This window comes from Balaenoptera acutorostrata, chromosome 15, assembly GCF_949987535.1.
Source record: "Balaenoptera acutorostrata chromosome 15, mBalAcu1.1, whole genome shotgun sequence".
NCBI classification, from domain to species: domain Eukaryota; kingdom Metazoa; phylum Chordata; class Mammalia; order Artiodactyla; family Balaenopteridae; genus Balaenoptera; species Balaenoptera acutorostrata.
In genome coordinates this window covers 71,252,770-71,270,532 of record NC_080078.1, presented here as the reverse complement: position 1 = coordinate 71,270,532, position 17,763 = coordinate 71,252,770, and the positions used below count along the sequence as shown (strand labels likewise).

The 17,763-nt window shown below is 45.3% G+C and overlaps 1 protein-coding gene across 4 annotated transcripts in view; it reads left to right on the top strand.

The window, feature by feature from the left end:
* The window catches only part of CHD6 (chromodomain helicase DNA binding protein 6), a 211,379-nt gene that overhangs the window by 179,842 nt on the left and 13,774 nt on the right, over nucleotides 1-17,763 (top strand). For all 4 annotated transcript variants that reach the window (XM_057528676.1, XM_057528677.1, XM_057528678.1 and 1 more), the window contains 4 exons: nucleotides 9,623-9,683; nucleotides 10,414-10,630; nucleotides 12,204-12,412; nucleotides 13,531-15,114. In XM_057528676.1, coding sequence (XP_057384659.1) covers nucleotides 9,623-9,683; nucleotides 10,414-10,630; nucleotides 12,204-12,412; nucleotides 13,531-15,114 — 2,071 coding nt within the window. The remainder of the gene's footprint in view (nucleotides 1-9,622; nucleotides 9,684-10,413; nucleotides 10,631-12,203; nucleotides 12,413-13,530; nucleotides 15,115-17,763) is intronic.

The following is a 17,763-nucleotide window of genomic DNA, read 5'->3' as shown; positions in this document are numbered from 1 at the left end:
GGGTCTTCGGTTCGTGCGAGGGCTTTCTCCAGTTGCGGCAAGCGGGGGCCACTCTTCATCGCGGTGCGGGGACCGCTCTTCATCGCGGTGCGCGGGCCTTTTTCTATCGCGGCCCCTCCCGTCGCGGGGCACAGGCTCCAGACGCGCAGGCTCAGCAATTGTGGCTCACGGGCCCAGCTGCTCCGCGGCATGTGGGATCCTCCCAGACCAGGGCTCGAACCCGTGTCCCCTGCATTAGCAGGCAGATTCTCAACCACTGCGCCACCAGGGAAGCCCTGCACTCTGTCTTATAGTTGGTGTATTCAGCCACTTACCTTTAATGTAATTATTGATGCATATTAAGCCTTAAGTCTGACATTTTGTTTTCTCCATTTTTTTATTCTCTGTTTTCTTTTTCCTGACTTCTTGTGGGTTACTTGAAACTTTTTTCCGATCCCTTTTTTGATTTATCTATGTTGGGTATGTTTTGGTTTTTTTTTAAGTTTCTTAGTGGTTTTTCTAGATATTTCATTACATATACATAATATATCACAGTCCACTGGTATCATCATTTTACCAGTTCAAGTGAAGTATAGTGTCCTTACTTCTGTCCCTTTATAATATGATTGTCTTAACTATTTTTTCTGCATACATTTAGAATCATATCAGACAATGTTATAATTTTTGCTGCAATTCTGAAATATAATTGAGAAGATTCAAGAGGATAAGGAACATCTACTGTATTTACTTTGTTCTTCTTCCTGGTGTCCCAAGATTTCTTCTTTCTGTTGAGAGAAATTCCATTAGCTTTTCTTCTAGGATAGGTCTGCTGGTGACAGTTCTTTTATTTTTCCTTCATCTGAGAATATCTTAATATCCCCTTCATTCCTGAAGGATATTTTCACTGGATATAGGATTCTGGGTTGACAGTTCTTTTCTTTCAGCTCTTGAAAAATGTTGTGCCACTTCCTTCTGGCCTCCCTGGTTTCTGATGAGAAATCTTCTGTCACTCAAGTTGTTTTTCCCTTAGGTAAGGTGTCTTTTCTCTGTTGCTGCTTTCAGGATTTTTTTTTTTCTTTCTTTAGTTTTCAGAAGCTTAACTGTGTTTTTTGTGTGTGTGGATTTCTTTGAGTTTATCCTGTTTGGTGTTTATCATCTTCTTGAATCTACAGGTTTGTGTCTTTCACCAAATTTGGGGAGTTTTCAGCCATTATTTCTTGAAGTCCTTTTTCCTCCCCTTCCAGAACTCTGATGGTATGAATGTTAAATCTTTTATTATAGGCCCACTGGTCCCTGAGGTTCTGTTTAATTTTTTTTTTTTTTTTTTGGCTGTGCCTCACGGCTTGCGGGATCATAGTTCCCTGACTGGGGATCGAACCTGGGCCACAGCAGTGGAAGCGCCAAGTCCTAACCACTGGACCACCAGGGAATTCCCTGTTTAATTTTTTTTTTAATCTGTTTCTCTCTGTTGGTCACACTGGGTACTTTATATTTTTCTCTCTTAGAGCTCGCTGATTCTTTTCTCTTTCTCCTCCATTTGCTGTTGAGCCTGTCCATTGTGTTTTTGTTTTTGTTTGGTCTGGTTCATTTCATTATTGTAGTTTTCAAATCCAAAATTTCCCTTTGGTTCTTCTTTGGATCTCTGTTTCTTTGCTGAGATCTTCTTTTTCTTTACTGAGATTTTGTGTTATCATTTGTAGCGGATATGTTCAGAATTCCTCATTGAGGACTGCTTTAAATTCTTATGTCAGATAATTCTAAGATCTCTGTCATTTCAGTGTTAGCGTCTATTGATTGTCTTTTCCCATTCAGTTGGAGATCTTCCTGGTTCTTGATATGATAAGTGATTTTTGATTGAAACCTGGACATTTGGGGTATTACATTGTGAAACTTGGGATCTTACTTAAAAGTTTTGTTGTAACTGATTGCCTCTGACACCTCTGTTGCAGGGGAACGGGGCGGGGTGGGTGGCAGAGTACACCACCTTTTTACTGCCTGGTGGGAGTAGAAGTTAATGTTCCCAGTCAGCCCCCAAAGATACCCAAGGCGGGGACGTTTCTCATTACTGTTGGGCAGGAATGGAAGTTTAGATCTCCACATGGTCTTTGCTTGCACCATGGGTGTTGGGGACCTTATTACCACCTAGCAGGGATAAAAGTCCCAGCTCCCTACTTGGCTTTTTGACACCACCCAGCAGGGGAATGGCGTGCCCTGTTACAGCCTGGCAAAGGTGGAAGTCTCGAGTCCACCTTTAGACTCTAGAGGCCCACTCAGCCTTTGCTGGCATGGATGTGGTGAGCAGAAGTTTTTTCTGTGATGTTGAGCTGAAGTGTAGCACATCTTGTCTTAACATTTTGTCCATTCCTTGCTTGCCCTTTTCCTAGTCCTTCACTAGAGAGAGCAGGCTTTTGTTGGGGCTTTTTTTGTCTGTACCCTTTGTCATTTCCAGATAGCCAGCTTCTTTACCTCCAGATCTAGGATATGTAAGGCAAAAAAGAAAACCCAGGAAACTCACCACTGTGTCATCCCATGTGTCCCAAAGTCCCTGGTTCGTCTGCCTTCTCTTCACCTTTCAGAGTTTTCTTAGGTTTGTTTTATATATAATGTTCAGGGGTTTTAGTTGTAAATATTGTGTGGAATAGGGAAATAGGCATCTTCGCAGAAGCAGAAGTCTATATTGCATTTTACAGATGAGTTTCTAGGGCTTTGCATAAGCAGACCAAAACCTTACTAGGGCCCCAGCACTATTTGACCACATTTTCTCTGGCTTTCAGTGGAGCAAATAAATCTGTTAGAATTTCATGGATTCTGTATCCCAGAGGTTACTGTAGCATTGTCCTCACTTGACTCCATTACTAGAATAATCTTTCTTCTCCTCCTGATCATCAACCAAAAGTTTTCAATTCTCTTCTTTTGGTTCTAGTTTGGAGAGTGATATTTACTTTGGTTTCCATCAGCTCTGATTCCTGTAACAGTAACAATGACATCACTTTCCCAAAGTAAGAAATAATTATTTTTTGAAGATATGTTTCCATATCTCCTTGAGGTTTGCGAAGCAGCGGATTGAAGCAAATCAGCATGAAGCTTCAGACCCTGGACCTGAAGGAAGTTGGGTTTGGTCTTGACAATTAAAATCTGAGCTCTGCCAATTTGGTAGAAGCTCTGCCTAGCTTCTACAGTTACTTCCTTTGTCTGGAATGTGGGATGTGTTTTCCCATAGAAATAACTTGAGTACCAAAGAAATGAAAATAGTACCTTAAATTCATATGGAACTTTACTCTTTCCAAAGCACTTTTCCCATTTGTTTCAGTTGATCCTCACCTCAGCCATGTGAAGTAAGAGCTTCAGGTGTTATTACCCTCATTTCAGAGCTGGGGAAATTCAGGCCCAGGAAGTTAAAGGACTTTGCCAGATTCTCACAGCTACTAGATGATAGAGTTCAGACTAGATATTCTGGCTTTTTTTTTTTTTTCTGATCAAATATTCTTTTCATAGTCAAGAGAGTAGGAAGTGTTTTAGCTGTACGTACATACCCCTTCTTCCAGCAGCAACCTCTCTGAAAAGGCAGCCCCCAGACCAACCGCAGGCCAGACCCAGCTCTGAAAGCTGTTCATAGTAAAGTTCACATGCTTAACTTCAGTCTTGGAGAGATCTAGGCACTGAAGTGGGAGTTGTGGCAGAATTGGTAAAATAACTCAAGTTCCCTTATAGTATGGTTAAACTCCTCTGGAACTACTTTTTTTTAAATTCATTTATGAAAGTAATGCCTGTGTTATTTTATTTTGCTCTTCAGATCCCTAAAACCTGGGCTGTAGAATATAATCAAAAGCAGAAGGAATGGGGAGTGCCTTCTCCCAAATTTTGAGGTGAACAGATTATAAACAGATTAAGATGGACTTCTAGTCCGTGTGCTAGAATAACCAACGTAGAGGAACAGCCAACATCTGAATCAAGCCTGCTCCCCCCACCCCGGCCCTTGTGCTGAAGACACTGGTTGGGTGTTTCCTTCTCCCAGTTCTGTTCTCGGGCAGATCAACAGGTTAAGGAAGCCCAAAGAGTGTATCATCCATCACTAAGTTAATTCATCTGAATTAAACAGACCTGGGCATAGGAGGGGGCCTGGTCGGTAGATGGGAGAATCTCAGCATTGCAAGGATCCTAACGCATGTCTGCATGGTCTCGGTGTTCCATCCCTTCTATGACATCGCTGTGGGGTCATTCCAGGCAGGTGTAGGTGCTTCCAGGAATCCAGGAAGGGAAAGGGGGAATGTGCTGTCTTCCAAGGAAGCCCATTTCATTGTTGGGTGATATTTCCTTATTCTGACCCAGAAATCTGACTCCCAGTTGGTTCCATGGACTCTGTCTAGTTTTCTTCTGGTCCTGCAAAGAGCAAAACTGTTCTTACTTTCCTCTCTGATAAGACTAAAAAATTTTGAGACCAACTAGCTACCATAATCTCTTTAAGTCTCTTTTCAGGTGAAGTATCCCTAATTCCTCTTTCTTTCTTCATATCATGTTGTCTCCAGACCCCTCGCTACTCTTGTGCCTTCCAGAGCTCACTGTACTGTTGTTCTCTTCACACGTGGCCGTTGGAGAACCACAGAATGTTAGAGGGACATGTGAGATGATTAGTCTACTCCCTTCCCCCACCCTCTCTGTTTAATACCAGTAGAGCTTTTGATTGGTAAACAGTTGCAGCTAGAGTCAGTGGACATGCCTTCTAAAGCAGTTAGTCAAAAAGTTTACTTGTGTTTGGGATGGTCTAGAGCCTAGAATGGTAAAGGAGATCGTTCTCTATCAAACCTAGTATGCAGGGAGGTTACCATCTCCTTTAACTGAGATAGTAATAAGTAGTGGCCCAGCTCTGCCTGGTGTAGGCCTTGTGTCCTAACCAGCAGTCTTGTCCTCGCTCTGCAGCACTTCCTACAGCAGGTGCTCTCTGTAAAAGGAGGGTGAGGTCACATGCACAGTGAACTAGGAAGCAACTCCTGCAGGGAAACTTAATGCCTAAAATGGTCAAATCCCACTATAAGAAAAGTTCAGTGAGGAACTAAACAATGACTCTTTTCTTATGAGTTGAGAGTTTGAGGGGTCTCTGAACTCAAATAGTGATATTTGAATGTAGATGGAGTACTTCCACGCTTACTTCCACGCTTACAAAGCACGTTTCCCCTTCAGTTAGGCGTTGTTCTTATCCCCATTCTAGACAGGGAAGCTCAAATAGTTTTAATGAGCTGCAAAAAAAAGTTATACTCGTCAAGAGCAATGTCTGCCTGCTCACATCTTTTTCTAAATCCTGCAGTCTTTCCATTATAAAATCCTTGAATTTTGTGTTAATGACATTTGATGTGTATCTACTTTCTACATGAAATTTATGAAGGTAGTAGGATGCTTGATTTTTCTGCAAAATGAAAACTGCTGTGGGATTTTTTTTAACTCTGCCTTCATGCATCCTGTTACCTCTACACAAAGAGTTCTTATGTTCTCCTCCTGGCAAACTCCTGTGTCCTTCAATCTGAAGCTCAAAAGTCACCTCTCAGATGTCTTTCCCCTTCCTGATTTGGGCCATGCAGAGTTGGTGACACTTTCTGGTTTTCCCACTGTGTTTAGGAGCACTCATCACACTGCATGGCCAGTATTTATTTTATGTCTCTTGTAATGGCCAGAATGTGGGCTCTAGAAGGATAAGGACTCCATCCTTCCCACTGTCAGAGCTCCTGAACCCAGCACAGTTCCTGGCGAACAAATGTAGGAAGGCAGCTCATCGCCGCTCTGTTGGCCCTGGGGTTTTGTAAGGGCTTAGAGGAAATTCCCTGGGTCTGCGGGTCTGTGCTACCGCGCTACTGCCTCCACCCACACCCAGACCAAAGAGGGGAGGCAGCTGGGCCTGGAGGAGCAGCCACAGGCAAGGGGGATCTGCTGTTCTCAGATCAGGAAACAGCCCTGCATCCTCGGCGGAGAAGGATGCCGCTCGGGAAGCTAAGTTACTCTTAGTGACTGACAGTGCATTTGATTCAGCCAGGTGTGTCTTCAGCCACCGGAGGCAATACAGCGCAGTGGTTAGAGCTCCTCGTCTGGGGTCAGGCCTTCTAGGTTTGAATTCCATCTTCACCACTTAATAACTATATGTAGTATTAGATAAGATTATCAACCTCTCATTCTACAATTTCCTTCTGTCTAAAAATGGTCATTTAGTCATTTAGAATGAATAAATGAAAAACGTACATGAAGTACTCAGTATAGTATCTGGCCATTTATTTACCTGTAGACTTTTGTTGTTATTGCTGCTGTTTTCCACTGTGTCATGAAGCTATCCTTAGAGAACACACTTCAGTTGAAAGATAGAAATGCTGAAGGATCCTCCAGCAGTTGGGCCTGTACGTGGGTATCTCCTCAGTGCCGGCTGCCGTATGTCGGGCATTTGCTTTGTGCCAGCGTTTGGTTAAACACTTTGCATGATCAACTCATTTGTGCCCCATGATCACCCATAAAGTACTATTATCTCCATTCTGCAAATGAAGAAATGAGCTTGAGAGAGGTCGAAACAACTTGCCCAAGGCCAGAGAGCAGTGGACTGTCAGACTGCAAACACAGGCGTGCTCAAGATGGAGAAACGGCAGGTTGGAACTAATCCGTTGCCCTTGCTTTGACAGTCTTACTTGTCAGCACTCTCTGGGACCCTGCACTTGGGAATGATTGATTCATACGTCTTCTGAGATGAATATGTCTTTCAGATTGATTCGCAGAGGCAGAAACTAGGATACTACATGTTCACCTGCAGACTGCAGAGGCAGGGCTTTCCATGTGCTCCCTGTGATACCGGTCTGTCACACTCACATTAAATTGGTTATGTGACCACAAGATTATGACATCTTTTTCACTTCGGCTGCTGCTAAGCCAGGTCTTCTCCTTTCTGTCAGTGATAGAGAGGGGACCTGCCATCCAGAGAGGGCAGGAGACAGAAAGGCACTTACGGCTTCCAGAATCTTTGCTTACTTGAGGGTTTGTCTAAGGCCAACAGAAACTGTTAGGGAGGGTGGAAAGGAAGCCCGGATGGCGGGTGTGCCTGCCTCGCACCAAGCCCGGAGCTACCCCTGTGGATTCGGTGCCCACGGCAGCCGCACATCCCTCGTAATAAGGAGCCGTGGTAGCCCTGGCGCCAGACCCCACATCTCATAGGCTGTACAGCATTTCTCAGTCTAGAAGTGTCTATGATTACAACTTTCAGCATTCTAAGGGTCTTCATGGGTACTCTAAGAATACCCAAAAATGTTCTCTATGGCAGGAAGGATGGAAGGCATGGTTGTTGGTTTTTGCTTGCTTTTTAACCACCTAAATAGTGGGAAAGGCTGCTTTGGCATATTTAAGTGTCACTTCAGAATGGTACAGTAGATCAGCTTGAAGTTCCTTCTCTTCACTGATATTACATGGGCAAAGAAGAGAGATTAAACTGGTGTTCTCCAATTCTAAATATGTTGCACTCTCTAAATCAGATTTTCAGCCAGGACTCTCTTTTTGTTCTTTTTTGGGCAGCTCAGTGGTTACAGTATAGGTTCTCATCAGACTGCTGTGTTCGAAACCCAGCTCTGCCCCTTGGTAGCCATGTGACCTTGGCAAGTTACAGAACTTTCTAGGGCTTGTTTTCTGCCTCTCTAAAATAAGGATAGTAATACTTTCTACCTGGGGAAGCAGTGCTGATGAGCAAAGGAGATAAGCCGTGTAAAGGGTTTTGCACAGCAACACATCGTTCTCGGTAACGTCAGCTATTACCACTATTCTAGTAAGAAAGAAATGCATTCAGAAAATGAACCCCTGCCCCTCTGCCTTTCTCAGGTCCTTCCCCGGTATTAGGGGCCTAAGAGAGTGGTTTGAATTTTAACTATTGCCAGTCATAGGTGTCTGTCCATCCCTCCTGAACCGAGGTACTGCTCTCCTGGGCTGTGTCCCAGTTTTCTGTGAAGGACCAGACAGTAACTATCTTAGGCCTGGGGGCCAGTAGAGTCACATCTTCTTCACCTCCTTCTCTTTCTCCCCCTCCTGCTCCTTCCTTCCTTCCTCCTCCTCCTCTTCTTCTTCCCTTTAAAAACCATTCTTAGCTTAAGGGCCACACAAAAACAATCTACAGGCTGCAGATTGCTGACCCTTATTCTGACAGAATCTGACCCTGCGCTCCACCATGGCCGAAGTCATGAATCCTGGGGTTATTCTCGCCTATCATTCAGGTCAAAAGACGCAAGTCAGGAAAACAGTAAGAGGGCTTCCCTGGTGGCGCAGTGGTTAAGAATCCGCCTGCCAATGCAGGGGACACGGGTTCAAGCCCTGGTCCGGGAAGATCCCACGTGCCGTGGAGCCACTAAGCCCATGTGCCACAACTACTGAGCCCATGTGCCGCAACTCTTGGAGCCCGTGTGCCTAGAACCCGTGCTCCGCAACAAGAGAAGCCACCACAATGAGAATTCCGCTCACCGCAACGAAAAGTAGCCTCTGCTCGCCGCAACTAGAGAAAGCCATGCACAGCAACGAAGAACCAAAGCAGCCAAAAATAAATAAATAAAATAAATAAGTTTGTAAAAAAATAAATAAAAAGTAAAGTTAGTTTTTAAAAAAGAAAAACAATAAGATAGGTGGGAAAATGGGTGAAATACGTGAAGGGGATTAAGAAGTACAGACTTCCAGTTATAAAATAAATAAGTCACGGGGATGTGATGTACTGCATCGGGAATGTAGTCAGTAATATTAGAATAACTTTGTGTGGTGACAGATAGAAAGTACACCCATGGTGGTGATCATTTCTTAATGTATAAAGATATCGAATCACTGTTTTACACCTGAAACTAATACGATGTCGCAAGTCAACTTTACTTCAGTAAAAAAAAAAAATAATAAGTTTTTGTGTTAAAAATGGAGTAAGTTGAAGACTCGCACTGTCTCTTCGCCCACATCCAAACTCCCACACGCTTTGTGTATAAGGAGCCTTTGAAGTTCCATTCCTGAGACCAAGAAAGGCTTCATAAAGGAATCCATTAGAGCCAGGTTGACATATACTCCAACTTGGATAAGCTCTGTGCCTGTGATATTACTTCAGATTCTGAGCCTCAGATCATGATTTTAATTTTAAATTCCTGGAGGTTTGTGCCATCAGGTCTCCTGTCTGGAGCAGTCATGTTTTAGGAAAATAGCGTCTATTGCTGTGAAGTAAATGAAGCATAATGAACATGAGCATGACAGTTTTTCACAGCAAAAATCCAAAAATGCAGGCACATGCTTTGTGAAATGACAGTATTAGACTGCAAGTGATGATAGTAAAGCAAATATTTAATTCTCAACTAAAATAGTGCGTGTAAAATGTAGTTGCCAGGGGAGCATGCCAGTTCATCATTCTTAAAGCTAATTCTCTACGGGCAGAATCATTCCACACAATTCCAGGGGGAAAAATGCTTATTTTAAATAAACTGCTTTCTGGCTCTTTTAAGACTGTGCATAAGTAAGCTTTATTCATCAGGGACCATCTTGATCTTTGAGATGGTCTTGGGCAGGGGATGTCTCTTGTGCATCTTTACTCCTTCTGTGTAGGGACTGGGTTTCTGAGTTGGTTTCTTCAGAGCTGCAGTTTTGCTGATGGCATGACTTCATTTATCCCTAGGAGAGTTCCAGTGATGGAGGTGATGGCATTTTTGGTGAAAAGAAGGATGACAGCCGGGCAGGTGAGACTGTGTCCTTCTGAAGGCAAAGAAAAGTAAGGTCCCTGTTTGTAGTTATCCTGGAGTTCATGTGTAATAAAAAAGAAAAAAATGCTGTTTTTTAAGGAGGCTCTTTTTAAAAGCCAATTAAGTTGACCTTCATCAAACTCTGCGGGAGTCACACAGGGAGCGTTAATGTGGCTCTGGCCAGCTTTCTCCACCTGGCACTAAATTCAACAGTGAAATAAAGTCAGGATGGAGTCTGAGAGATAAAAAGGAATCGTGGTTTCAGTGATTTTTTTTTTTTTCTTTTGAGAAAAGTTAGGGATATTTGGTTTGTTCTTTTGTTTGTTTGTTTTTCTGAATTCAAACTTAACGGAGGCTTTGATGTTTGGAAGGCCCAGCTACACAAAAGCCTGTATGTAGTTCTAAATGGAGACGGCCACAGAGTGTCCACTTAAGCCGATGCCTTAGAGCAAGGCCCTTGAGTCAGTTCTGCCCCCACAGATAGGCACATTTGTACTGGAGAGAGAGCAGAACCCACCCCACCTAAAGGTGCTTCTAAAGTACAATTGCAGCCTTTCCAGCTGTGCCTAGCTTCCGAGCCAATTGTTGAACAGCAGCTACTTGCATTAAGGTTACTGAGTCAGCTTTAGTTTTCTTTAAACGAAGGGGAAGAACAACTACCAAAAAACCCAGTTGCCTTTGTTTTAGTTCTGTTTGTAAATACTAATATCCTCACTGATGTTTGAAGCCCAGGATGGCTCCGACCCAGACAAATCACCCTGGCCAGTTTCGTCTGCACTCACAGCTCGTCTCCGACGCCTGGTCACCATTTACCAGCGCTGTAACCGCAAGGAGCTCTGCCGGCCTGAAATCCTGGGACCAGGAAACCAGGGATACTGGGTCCAGGAAGAGATGTTCCGGAGATCCTCAGAGATGGATCTCATCAACAAGGAAGCCCAAAAGAGGTAAAAGCCAGTGACCAAAAGGGCGTGCTGAGCTGCCCACTGGGTAAAGGTGACAAAGGGAACCCAGCAGCTGGAGGGCAGGTGTGTCCAGTGTTCTCACATGGAGTCAGGTTGTCTCTAGAGTGAATTAAATCCAGCCTCCGACTGCAGTGGTGTTTTCGTGCTGACTGGGGAGTCTGGTGATATCTAGGACACCCTCTGTTCACAGTTCCCAGACTTGTGTGATTTTCCAACCTTACCCTCTTCCCTAAGTTAGACCCCAGTCTCTGGGGATGTGATTTAAACACCACACTAGCATGTATCAGATCATATTCTTTCAGCAGCAAAGTGAATAGTGTGCATTGAAGTTGTCTTATTGTAGCCAACGGTCCTTATCAAGCCTTTGAGAACAATAAGTACCATAAAATGCCAGCCCAGAAGGAAGGAGTTACTTGCCCATCTGAGAATTCAGGTAAAAATGTCTGCCTAAGGCCAGCACAGGCTAAGAATGATGCCATGAGAGCAAATCAACAAAGCTGCTGTTCTTTGAGTCTTTATATCTCTCCATCCTTTTGATGTAACATCCAGTGAATTAAAAGAATACCACATAGTGAATTCAATTATTGATACTTCTGTATACTCCTGGCTTTATGAAATTTGGTAATTCAGGGAGTAGATTTCTCCCATCTAGCTCCAAAGAGAGAACCAGAGCCCCTTCTTCCCTGCTTCTCACTCTTCCACTGACCCTCTCACCTGACTCCTAGCTGACTGCCTCTGGGGGTGGCGAGTACCGTGCCCAAGAGCCCCTGGTAAAGACTACAGTGGTATATAATAATCCATTTTCCTTAAGTCATTATCTTAATCCTGCAGGATATAAAATCTAGAGAACCTTCATGTCCTAGGAAAGATTATCGTTGTGGGCAACCTGCCTACGTAAGACCAGGAAGAAAGCCAGTGTGAGATACGGGAGTCAGGGAGGTGGGTGGCTGAGGTAGTCTCCTCCCCGCTCTGGACCAGTTTCTCCATCTGTAAAATGAAGGAAGTGAATTTAATGGTTTGAAAGGTCCCTCCAGGATTCTGTGATTCTCCGTTGTCGTACGGCAGAATGTTTAAGCATATAGAGTACTTTTAAATTAAAATCTTTATCTCCCACAAGAGGAAATGAACTAGGTAATTTGTAAAATTAATGAATCAAGGGGACATCCCTGGTGGTCCAGTGGTTAGGACTCCGCGCTTCCACTGCAAGGGGCGCAGGTTCAATCCCTGGTCCGGGAACTAAGATCCCGCTGCGCAGGATGGCCAAAAAATGCTGCACAGTATGGCCAAAAATAATAATGATAATAAAATAAAATTGATGAATTAAGATCTCAAGTACGCACACATGATTTGAAAGTGGTGGTAGGCCGAGGGACTGTTTTGTTATCAGCCACTCCACCCAACTCAACTTGAATAAAAATAAACAATAAAATAGACCAGCTCTGCCTGCTCTCTTGACTTCCTGGGCTCTCCCAAGTAGGTGCTCAGTAAGTAGTTGTTGGCTTTTTTTAACTGAAAAAGAAAACAGCTCACTCTCCTTCTCTGATTCCCTCTCCAGGTGGACTAGGAGAGAGCAAGCAGACTTCTACAGAGCAGTGTCTTCCTTTGGTGTCGTTTATGATCAAGAAAAGAAAACCTTTGACTGGACGCAGTTTCGCATCATTTCCCGTCTGGACAAGAAGTCGGACGAGAGCCTGGAGCACTACTTCTACAGCTTCGTGGCCATGTGCCGCCACGTCTGTCGTCTGCCAGCCTGGAAGGATGGTGGTGAGGGCACTCTCTGTCACTGTATCCCAGGTGGGGCAAGGAGAGAACGTGCTTATTTTCAAGGTACAGAGTCAGGTATAACTATAGACGTGGAGCCGACGTGATGAACTCAGGTAAAGACCAGTGAGTGGGTTTTCACAAATCCATGGACTTCTAATTGGGTCCACCCTCATAAAATAAAATCTCTCTCCCAAAATGATGTGATTCCAACGAAAATTGAAATTCAGATTAAAATGTCACAGAAATATTAAGAAACTACTATTAATTACCTTTTCCAAAGTGTGTTTTTTTTTTTTTTTAAGTCTCACAGAATTGTCCTACTATGAGCTTTGCGCTTTCCTTAGATTAAATCTCAAATGTCATCTCATGTGTTGACTTGTAGCTATGGAAAACTAGTGGCTGTCATTTAAACTCCCTGGGCTCCACTAGAGACCTTGTCCAAGAAATTTCTTCCTGGTTGGAATTTGCAGCAGCTTCCTCCTTGTCCCTCTTCAGTCCCGTACTCATAGATTAACTCGCTCTGGACCGTATGACTGTATTCTGGGAAAACTGAAACAAATGTCGAGCCTATTCAGTGTGGGTTCTGGGCTGGCGGCACCATGTACAGACACCCCACCTTCTGCCCGCGTGTGGCACAGTTAGGCTGTTTTCACTAAAGCCAGGGAGCTGCATAGATCGGAAGGATCTGGACCTCGGAGTCATGCTGACAAGACCTGGACTGGAGTCCTGATTCTGCCACCTTGAGCAAGTTAGCTTATCTGAGCCTCCTTCCTCATCCTTACACAAGGGTAATGATGGTATAGCATAGAGTTCTTGTGAGAACTAAATAACAACCATAAAGTACCTAGTTAGAAGGTACCTAGTCCATGCTTATTGACCGGGAACTAATATTTCCAGAACTGGAGTTTTCAAGCTCTTCTTTCCCCTTCACTGGTCTGTCTGTGTTTCATAAAAACCTTCCCTTCTCTTTCAGCTTTTCATTTTAGTGGGGCCACTAAGGCCCTGCCTTGCTGAGGACCCAGGGAGTCAAACTATAAGATCAAAGATGCAGGCACTCAGGTGGGCAGGAAGTGTCCAAGGGCCACCTTAAGTGACAGGCTCTGTGTTCACCTTTGCAGGCCCCCCAGATCCCAGCATCTGCGTTGAACCCATCACTGAAGAGCGGGCCGCGAGAACCCTGTACCGCATTGAACTGTTGCGGAAGGTCCGGGAGCAAGTGCTGCAGTGTCCTCAGCTGCACGAGCGCCTTCAGCTCTGCAGGCCCAGCCTCTCCCTCCCTGTCTGGTGGGAGTGTGGAAAGCACGATCGGGACCTATTGATCGGCACTGCCAAGCACGGGCTGAACCGCACCGACTACTACATCATGACCGACCCCCAGCTGTCCTTCCTGGACGCCTACAGAAACTACGCCCAACACAAAAGAACCGACCCCCAGGCTCCAGGGAGTCTCTGTTGCCTTTACCAGACCAACTCCAAACTGTATGAATCTCTTGCATACACTCAAATGAGCAGGACTTCCGAGTCCCTTGAAAATGAACCTGAGAATCTAGTGAAAATAGAAGGTAGGGATGATCATCTTGGTCCACCTCGGGGCAGCTTATCTGACATGACTTGTGAAAACTTTATTTCTAAAGTTCAGGATGTCATTTCCATCACCCATGATGAGAGTCTGCTGCCTGAGTCCTTGGAGAGCATGATGTATGGTAAGAAAGCACTAAACCAGGAGCCAGTCTCTTTTCAGGAGAGCCCAGGTACCAATACTGAATCCAGACAAGATGCCGTGGCTGTCGCAACAAGCAGAGATGGGAACTTCCAGCTTGGTGGCCACGAGGCAGAAATAGCCTCAGGCCCCTCTTTTATGGATACATTAGAAGCAGGAGTAGCTCAAATGAACATTAAAAATGGAAAACATTTGCTGGTGTCTCTTTCACAGGAAGGGGAACTCTGCTGCAGCGAGGCAGGGCAGAGGCCTGAAAGCCTTGGGCAGCTGGAAACCAAATGCATAGCCTCCCCTTCCTTGGACCAAGGAAATGAGAGCGGGTTTGTTGACATGTGCAATCTGAGTGTCTATGACTCCAAAAGAAACCTGTCATCAGATCAGCAGTTGATTGATTTATTAGAATGCAAAAGTTTAGAAAGTAAATTGATTTTGGGTCGGAACCACAGTGATGAGGAGGAGGAAGAGGAGGAAAATGAGGAGGAAAACCTAGACCTGGCCGCAGGCATGCGGGAAAGGCCGGAATTGTCGCCTCTTACCGAGCCCACTGCTCGTATGGCAGGGGAGAAGAACCTCAGCGGCTTTCTTGTGGACGAAGCCAAGAAAGGAAGCCTGGAGGCCAGAAGCCAGCATCCCGGACCGCAGGGCGCTTTTCTTCCCGCAGCCTGTCAGTGTCACTGCAAACACATGGAGAGGTGGACGCAGGGCCTCGAGAATGACAAGTTTGAAGTGGAGAAACCCCAGGGTTACAACCCAGACCCATACAAAAGCAAAGCCAATAATGTCACACTGGGGGGCAAGCTCACTGCTGTTCCACCAGAGCTGTTTCAGGTGAAGCAGGAACTTTTGAAAGAACCCTGGAAAGAAAGTGCAGAAGGGAAACAAGGTTTCCCTACGTATCTCGAAGGGAGTGAACTCAAGGCGGAAGACGTGGATTTTGAGAGTAAAGATGATTATGATAGAGACGGGAACTGCCAGAGTCAAGGTACAGTGTGTGGGAATCTTGTATTTTGGATAAGCCAGTTCTCGCAAGACAGGGAGGGGCAAATGTGTTGTGGAGGGGGGGGGGTGGTGTTAAGGGTTTTACAGCTTCTGAAAGGGACCTGCTTACACTCACCGTGTGGTTTAAAAGCGAAGGTCACAGGCCTTGGTCTGAAAGTGAGGCAGAGTAGCTTAACTCTGATCATTCCAGAAAACTGAGGATGATTGTAGACAATCGTAGCACCTTGGCTGTGTCAGCTGCGTGATTTGGGCAGGGGCTGTGTGCTGTTTTATGATAGATGCCAGATACAGTGTCGAGGGGAAGGAATTCATTCTTCCACCAGGTAAAGTGCTACAAACTGCATTAAAGTAGAACAGCAGGGAATGCCAAGAACCTGCAGTGTTAACGGAGGTGCAGGTAATTTTTCAGAACGCCACAAAATTACAAATAAACGTGATCTTTATTAAGGTGAGCCAAGACTGTGCCCTTTATTCACGTGTTTGTCAAAACCCTGTGTTGTAATGTCGGTACATTGGGTTGAGATTCCTTTAAGTAACTCAACAGAAATAAGAATAACCAAATTACATGCCACTCAATAAAAAATGCAAATAGATTTGATCTTTTTAAATAGGGAAATCTTAGGTAAGGAAAGGATTTTAAAATGTTAATCTAGGTGACCCTGAGATTTGTATATGCTTTGCAGGAATATGAATACAGTGATTAGAGATCCTGAGCCAACAACAAATGGGTCTTAACTTTTTCACTGTTGTCTTTATGTCATCAGACCCAAGAGGACATATTAGGGTGAACAAAAGATAGTTCTGTTTATCCGTGTCAAAAAAACAAAAAATACCCTGTAGGTGCCTGGCCTGGTGCCAGGGGCCGAGTGATGCTCAGGGATGCAGGCAGGCCGGCCCCTCCCCCCAGGACGGTGACTTCATCTAAAGAGGGAAACCCTGCCTTGGGTTGTCCCACTTCCTTTTTACTTCTGAACTCCCACCTTTGGTTTTAGCCTCGTGATAACTTGGGAAAGGTTTTGAACCCAGATTAAAATGTACACACCAGCCAAGCTGAGGACATAGAAACTGAACTGAAAGGAGCTTCATTGGCCTGTGGCCCCAGCCGACCCAGGAGGAGCCAGGCCAGACCTTGCCCCAGGCCACGAAGGGTCCCTGCCACGTGTGGAATTACACGTATCCATTGCTCTCGGAACTCTGTGGTGGGGGAAGTCAGCGAGTACTCAGTTCTGGGCAATGTAGACAGTCCAGTGAGGATGGGCTAGAGGAGAGCTGCGCTGGCCTGGACTTCCTCTGGTGGCCGTGGCATCCGGCTGGGCTGGGCTGGGAGACAGCAGTGAACTTGATAGGCTTTGGTGAGCATTGCGCACACTCGGCCGGGGTGGGGGTCCCTAGCACCAGTGCTTTTAAAGACGCTTTGACACACCCCAGGGGGCTCCTCCACACATGAGATGTGGGAGAGGTGAGGCAGAGGGGGTTGCCCTATTTCTGAGGATGGAGCTCGGCCGCTGAAGGAGCAGTGACTGGCACGGCTGTCAGGGCCAGCGCCCGGGCTCCTGGCTCCTTCTCCAGGGTTTTCCCTCACACAGCATTCCGCTTTTTTCTTAAAATTTAAGTTCAGCTTTTCTGCTTAAAGCCTTTCAGCGGTGCTCCCCATTGGATCTAGAATAAAATTCAAATTTTCTGTCCTGGCTTGCAGAGCCCAGCATGCTCCAGATGATCTGGCCCCTCTGCCTCATCTTTGTACTTTTCCCCCAGGTATCTCGAGTCCCCTTTCCCCACTGCCTCCTCATCTTCCTGGGTGGTCTCTCTCCTTTGAGAGGTCCTCTCTAACCAGCCTTCCCTTCTACCAGTCGGATTTTCCCTCTTATTCCCTATCATGACACCTTGTTTCTTTCCCTTTATGGCCCTCACCCTGGTTTATAATTTAACTATTCATTTATAATTATTGCATTTTCCCAACTGTCTTTCCCTCATGGAGCTGTAAGAGCCTAGAAAGCCAGGGCCACATCTGTCTTGTTTATCCTTGAATCCCCTGGCCTAGCAAGGCCCTGGTCCTGGTGAGGCGGGGGGGGGGGGGGGGGGGGGGGGGGCGGGGGGGGGGGTCTCTGCGGCCCCCTGGGAGACTTGTTGCACAGTCAAAAGTGAGACCACCACGTTTCAGAGGATAGACGTTCCGTGTCATTTCACCACGGAGGAGGTTCACAACTTTTCCTGGACGTTATGCTACACACAGTTCATTCCCTGTCATCTCCGTTAAGTGGATCTTTGAAGATCCATTTCACAAGTGATAGTAAACATTCACCACTGAAGACTGAAAGAATGAGTCGCATTTCCATTTCTTTCCATCAGTGAAGTACTTTAAACGGTCTAGGTTTCTTTGCATCATTTTTTATGTAAATCAGGTCTGTTTTATCTTCGTTGTAAGTTTCAGGACTTTTCTTCCTTCATCATTAATACCAGCCTCTTGCTGTGTTACATTTCCTACACTATCCCCACTTCTGTATCAGAGCATAATGTTCACGTTCCTCTCATCCACTGCACCAAACGGGAAAGCCTCTTTGCGGTCCTTCATCATCATTGGTGTTGTTTGGTTGTGGATGCAAACTCTTATTGGATGACTTGCATGGGTAGC